The sequence below is a fragment of the Rosa rugosa genome, chromosome 2 (genome assembly GCF_958449725.1).
Source record: "Rosa rugosa chromosome 2, drRosRugo1.1, whole genome shotgun sequence".
Classification (NCBI taxonomy): domain Eukaryota; kingdom Viridiplantae; phylum Streptophyta; class Magnoliopsida; order Rosales; family Rosaceae; genus Rosa; species Rosa rugosa.
The window spans coordinates 15,392,229-15,399,126 of record NC_084821.1 but is presented as its reverse complement, the minus strand read 5'-3'; the positions used below and the strand labels follow the sequence as shown (position 1 = coordinate 15,399,126).

At 39.3% G+C, this 6,898-nt stretch overlaps 1 protein-coding gene across 2 annotated transcripts; it reads right to left on the bottom strand.

The window, feature by feature from the left end:
* Positions 1-1,062: 1,062 nt before the first annotated feature.
* Positions 1,063-6,498, bottom strand: LOC133728580 (U-box domain-containing protein 13). Of its 2 annotated transcripts, none has more exons than XM_062155992.1 (4): positions 6,060-6,498; positions 4,142-4,258; positions 3,131-3,583; positions 1,063-2,713 (listed from the first exon to the last, which is right to left on the bottom strand). In XM_062155992.1, the coding sequence occupies exons 1-4, from the start codon at positions 6,330-6,332 to the stop codon at positions 1,523-1,525; spliced, it is 2,034 nt and encodes a 677-aa protein (XP_062011976.1). In that variant the 5' UTR covers positions 6,333-6,498; the 3' UTR covers positions 1,063-1,522. The 2 variants fall into 2 exon arrangements, with proteins under 2 accessions (XP_062011976.1, XP_062011977.1); XM_062155993.1 differs by having other exon boundaries at positions 6,056-6,194.
* Positions 6,499-6,898: the final 400 nt, after the last annotated feature.

Sequence of the window (6,898 nt, the reverse complement as noted above, 5' to 3'; positions counted from 1 at the left end):
GGTCTGAAGTCTACCACAGATGAGCCGACGAGCATTTATGAGGATAATGTTACTTGCATTGAACAAATGAAGCAAGGCTACATCAAAGGCGACAACATCAAGCATATATCGCCTAAATTCTTCTACAATCAGCAACAACAGAAGCTCCTCAAGATCAAAGTGAACCAGGTTCGATTTGAGGACAATGTGGCATACTTATTTACTAAGTCATTGCCCAAATCCATGTTCGAGAAACATGTGGCAAGAATTGGCTTGCGGAAATTATCTGAACTCCCATGATCATAGTCATCAGGGGGAGGCGCAGACATCAGGGGGAGATGTCTACATGTTCGTCTCGAAGCGTGAATGGTGTGTTGTGCTCTTTTTCCCCTTCGACCGAGGTTATTTTTGTCCCACTGGGTTTTTGTTACTCGGCAAGGTTTTTAGCGAGGCAACGAGAGAAGCACCGCGTTTGGGCAACACAAGGGGGAGTGTTCAAGTAAAACCCTAATTTGTGTTTGGCCCAAACTCTAGCTTACTTAACCTAGTGGTAATAGGGTTTAATTAGAAGAATCTAGAGATTATCTTTCCTTGTATGATTCAGACTATGTATTGTAATCCTCTATATAAAGAGGCTCCTATTATCAATGAGAATACACAGCAAATTTCTCTCAATTTCAGTTTCTCTACAACAAACTTAAATTTTTTTTCTATTATATTTCCAACATACCAATCGGTTCGGATTCTACGATTTAAGCACAAGAGAAACCGAGCTAACTAAGTTCATAAATGATTTGATTTGGTATTGAACCGACTTTTAATTTTTAAAGTTAAAAAATCTTAACCAAACTATATTTATCAGTTGATTTGTACTGTGTTTTGCACCTCTATCAGTGACAAAGGGTACCTTTCATGAGTTAGGGTGGACAACAAATTTATATCCGTGAAAAAGGCTACTTTTCATTTGGAATTTGCTTAGTGGGTAATTGGGGAAAGATCAGTCTTGTCTATCAATATTTGGGTCATGTAAACGTTTTTCACATTTCTAGCACAACATGAAAATAACAAATAAAATCCCAGATATGTGACTTTGAACTTCTTAACACATTTAAATTGATTCGAATTGATACAGTGTATTATGTTTCTGAGCTCATGCTCTCTCTATACTAGAAGCACTGACTATAACCTTGAGCAGATGCTACTAATTGCAAATTTGCAAACAAGTTCTGCAGAAAGGTAACAGGCACATCTCTTCACTAAAAACTGAGGATGATTACAGTCAACGGTACATTTCACAAAATACATGTCAGCTATATATATCAGCCCTTCTTCCTTTTGTTTTTACTTTTACCCCCTAACCCATGATGCTCTTATAAGTTTAGTCCCCGAAAGTACAGTTCTCATCCCACACAAATAAAAAGAATTGACTTACATATTAGGAAGGTGATCTTCCACCTCCCTTGTGAAAGCATAGCCGCCTCTTTTGATACTAAAAAAGAACAAAAGAAACCAACCAAACAAGAAAGAAGAGCAAAATGAACACTCAGCTGTCATCTGCGTTCACTGCAGACAGTGGCTGTGGCTGCTGGGTCTCAGATTGTGCCAGTGGCCGAGGTTCAATCACAGCCTCAACCTCGACCTCAGTCTCAGTCTCAACTTCAGCCTCAGCTTGAGCTTGCTGCTCAATAAACCGATTCATTCTCTCAAGCAACTGTGCGGCCTTTCTCTTGCCTCTGTCTGTGCCATTTTGTGCCAAATCCAATAATGAACCCATCACTCCTAGTTCCTGAGCATCCACTAAATGTTGTGGGTCCCCAGAACAAAGGTGCACCAAAACTGCAGCTGCATTTTCTCGGTTTCGGGGAGATCCAGTCCCAATGACTTCAACCAAAACCGGCACTGCCTCGGCAGCTCCAATGGCTGCTTTCCCTTCAGGATGGCTAGCTAGTATTGCTAGAATGGCCAGTGCTTCATCCACCATTCCCCCTCCAGTTTCGGTTAGCAGCTCCATTAGTGTTGAAACAACACCAGCCCTTACTGCTTTCCCCTTGTTCCCCTGATAAATGCACAAGTTAAATAGTGCTGTTGCAGCATCCTTTTTCCCCCTTTGAGTACCTTCACTCAGCAGTGTAACAAGTGGCGGAATGGCTCCCGAAGCACCAATTCTAACCTTGTTTTCATCCACAACAGAAAGGCTGAAAAGGGTTGCCGCTGCATTTTCCCGTGCTTCCATGCCACCGTGCTTGAGCACATGAACAATACCAGGAACTGCTCCACCGGAAATGATGCTTCCTTTGTTATCCTCACATATTGAAAGGTTGAGAAGCGCTGTCACAGCATGCTCTTGGGTGCGGGAATCAGGGGTTAAAAGCAGCCCTACAAGTAGGGGGATTGCACCAGCTTCAGCAATAGCCACACGATTATCTGCATTACGCTTGGCAAGAAGGCGGATTTCACCAGCAGCAGACCTTTGGTCTTCAGGGTTTGCTGATGTTAGTTTGTGAAGAAGATTTTCAATCTTAGTACGTTCCGCGGGCGAGCAAGCAGATGCAGTTTTATTGGGTCGATTGGGCCTTTTTGGCACTTCAATACCATTTTCCTCACACCACTGGGCTATAAGGCTACGTAAAACATAGTTCGGTGTGAGACTGGTGCTAGAGAGGGTCTGTTGTGTTTTCGGACATGTACCATGCCCTTGTTCCAGCCACTTCTCAATACAGGAACGTTCATATGTCTGCATCGGTGGAAAACAAGATCATTTAGAATTGATAGTAATGTTTGTGAGCATGAAGTCTAAATTAAGTTAAAAAAAAAAAAAAACCCTACACAAGTACGAATAACAAATCTGTGCAACATGTTTTCAGACTTCCAACCAAAAGTTTGGGTATTCATCTCCAAACATAGCTAAAGTACATACAATCACCAGGCTGATCCCAGATGAATGTTGGAAATCGTGGGATAATTGATTGGTTCTAAGAATGAAAAATGCAGTATAGTCGAACAATTGAATTTCAATGTGTCAACAATTTTCTACAAGAAAAATGAATGAATATGCCCAAAACATCTAATCTTATTCAATAATACATGAGGGAAAAAGAATAGGGTTAATTATGGTGTAATTGAGTTCTTGGTATAAGAGAGCAATAAATACCTGCCCCGTTGAAACAATGACTGGATCCTTCATCAATTCCAATGATATTGGACATCGAAAATCATCAGGTATAACTGGGGCCTTGCGATACCTGTCAGTGGATGCTTGTCCGCTGGAAGTTGCAACGACACTCTTTTCTGTAGCAGGAGCATCCATGTTGGGATTTTCTGTTTGTACAAAATCCTTAATCTTTTTCAATAGCATTGACATTTTCTCAATGCTTGCTCCAGGATCCCCACCACTAGAGGCAACCATCTCATGCAATGCTAGTGACTCTTGTGTAAGTTCACCTATCCCTGCCAATTGTAACTTTTCAACCAGTCGTCTAAAGACTGCTGGATCTGTTGCTGCATCATTTCTATTGTAAAGGTATGAGAGATCCTCATATAGCTCAACATCGGGTAAATCAACTCTTCCTTTGGCCCTTCTAAACTGAGCAAGCACAAGCTCAACCTGCAATACAGAAAGAGTTCAAGAATGTATTAATAACTCAAACAATGTAGCAAATCAAGTTGAGTTCTACTCTGGGGCCTACTCCAATTTGGAAAATTCTACAATGTGTTAACGTATGACATGCATACAATTGCCTTAAAAGTGGTAAAATGAATCCTCAAAATAGTAATATTAGTCCTCAAAGTGGTAACATGAGTCCTCAAAGTGGTAAATTTTCTTAGTTACTACATGAGTTCTCAAGTGGTAAACTGAGTCCTTAAAGTAGTAAAATGAGTCCTCAAAGTGGTAAAAATAGTTGATGTATGAGAAATGTTAACATACTATAGCCTTTTATCGAACCACAAAGTTGACTGACAGAGATTAGAAAGAAATCTATATTAAAAATAAATATTTCAACCTTTTCAAAATCAAATTCCTGTCAGGTAACTACAAAGGTGACTGACAGAGATTAGAAAGAAATCATGTCGAGGTCAGATTGACAAAATTAGACGACTATTCCATTTGGGTGCTTGATTATCACTTATTGCCTCCCAACACATGACAGGATTGTATATATACCTGTTCCTTCACTTCATCTGATATATCAAGCTCTTCGTAGGAAATTCCACTTAAAGTTTGTTCCAATCGAGCTGTCACCTCATGGAACTTATTCATAGTTTGCTCTCTTTCCAGGACCTGCAAGTAGGGAGAAATAGGATGATGAGAGAGATACAATCAAGGCAAGATTAAAAGTTTGAACCATCCATATTGCTAAAAAAATCTGAAAAAGAAAACTTGGCCATAAAGGAAAAACTATCACCAATCAAATGCAGGGAACATCCTATAAGGCCCAGGCAAAGGAAAAAGAAAAAAAAAAAGTACGGCAAGGAATAAGACCGTAGGGCATACAACATCCTTATAGAAATTGAGAAGATTGAAAGATCCTACATATAAATGCATAAATGTATCCATCAGCAATTGTAATGCAAACAAATTTCCTATGGAAATAATATTCACTATGAGCATCTAAAAAGTTCTTATAAAATTTAAGTTTGAATCTCAACCACAAACAACTTAACAAATGTGTGAGAAAGAGATTGAACATGACATTCAAAACCCTATGGAAGAGATGGCATCTCGAATGTTATCATAAACTATCTCTAGAGTCAACTATTATCCATGCAGTATATGGCAGTATTCATGTCAATAACTCGATTAGATACTCAAAGCTCCGGAAACACTATGCAGCTATTTTCGACAAGTTAGAGAGCATTTCCCTTGGGTCCTATGTTGAATTCATCATTATCGAAGAACATGAAAAGAAGAAGTAGCAATATTTTTTCCCTTTATTTTCAGTGCAGCTTTTCCATGAAACTTTGCAGCAGAATCACCATTTATACAGAAACCTTAATACAATAACAGCCAAATCAAGAGCTAAAGAGTGCACAATAAATCATACATTTGCTAGACATATGATCAGAAAATACATCTAGATGTTGCTAAAATTTTATGGTTATGAGGAACAACAAAATATAATTTGTTCATCTCTCCTCTCTCTCGAACATAACTTGTGTTCTCCAAAAGTGTTGAAAGTTGTAACATCAAACTTTCAAAGTGCCACCAATACTAAAAGCCAAGGACAACCAAAATAAGAAGTGTTGCAAGTTGTAACATCACACTACGAAAGTGCCACCAAAACTAAAAGAAAAGAACAACCAAAATAAAGTGTTGTGAGTTGTAACATCTGCCTTCCACCATGTAATTTAAGCGATACCCAGCAACCAAGGATATTCCACTATTATATCAATTCTCACTCTGCACTCTCATTTCTAGAAATTCCATTTGGAGCTAACAATTTCACTGACAACCTCTTAATAATACCAAAGCAACTTGCCCATCACAATAGGTGAAAGGTGTGAAGACAAACAAAAAGCATAGACCTTAACCGGAAACAGAGCTAACCTCTAGTATCACATCATCATACGATCAATAATTTGAAAATTTCATAGATGAAAAAGCGGCATTCTGAAAACCAAATACAAAGGGACATTCTGAAAACCAAATACAATGATTTAAATTTTAAATCATGACGTTCTCCTCCTTTGCTACTAATCAGAAGATTTAACTGCACCCCCAAAATAAAAGACTAAGAACTTTCTGTCAAATTCAAAAAGGTGAAGCATGCACTAAAATTAGTCTTTACTGCATTTATCCAACAATTTCACTGAAGGATTCCTCATCAGAATCCAAAAGTTCATCACGAAATTCCCAAATATTTTTTTTATGTCAATCTTCAAAGACTATAGATACACTAATCATCTAAAACAAGCAAAGGAAGCTCTCAATTTCCGTTTCAAATTTTCGATTTTCTCAGCAATCAAACAGATTTTAGAAATCAAAGCAAAAAGAAAAGAAAAAAAATTAAAAGCTATAATCAGCAAAAACACTCCCAAAAATGTGAGGACGAAAAACGGAGAATCGAATGATACGCACACACCAGGTAAATCTTGCTGCTTTCGCTGCCGAATCTGAGCAACTCCTTAGCCGATTCCAGCGCTTCCCTGAACGAAACCAAAGCTTTCACAGTGTCCTCAGGCAGCACCGCCTCTTTCAAATCCCTAATCTCCTCGAACATTGGAGTCAATAGCTTCAACCTCCTCGCCAAATTACAGTACTGCTTCTTCACCGTGCATCTGTAGTCGGAGATCGAAGCTATTTCGTTGACTATCTCAATCAGGTTCTGCACCAGAGCACTTTTATCTTCTTCCATGCTGTGTTTCCGGTCCGATCTCGAGAAACGGCACCGTATTGAAGGTCCGGTTTGAGTGATTGGGGGAGGACTTGGGTTTTGAAAGAGGGCGGAAATGAGAGCAGGTATTATTGGTCGTCTCAGACAAAGAGGAGAGTTTTGTTTTAGAGAGGAGTGTGGGACGCGCGGAGAGGTCCTTTGTTTTTATGTGGGGCGGCTCTGAGTGGCTGGTTCTGTGGACTAGGGGTGGAATTTAACCATGGTTAGGAATTTAACTCTGGTGGACTTGTGGTTGACTTGAGTGGCTTCGACTCGACTCGACTCGGCTCGGCGTGTTTGGTTTGTTAGGCGATCGGTTTTTTCGGTTTAACTACCGCCGGTAAATTGCGCCAATTCTGGTTCTGGGCAGGTAAATTTCACCCGGACTTCTGGAGTCTTGTCAGAAAGTGAATAAAATAAGTGTTTGGGGAAGGTAAAAGGAAGGGGATTTTTACAGCCAAAAAAGGAAATGATGAAAGTGAAATTAGTCAAATAGAGAATCAAATGACGCAAAATCAGGAAAGATATCTGGCATTAATTTGATCACA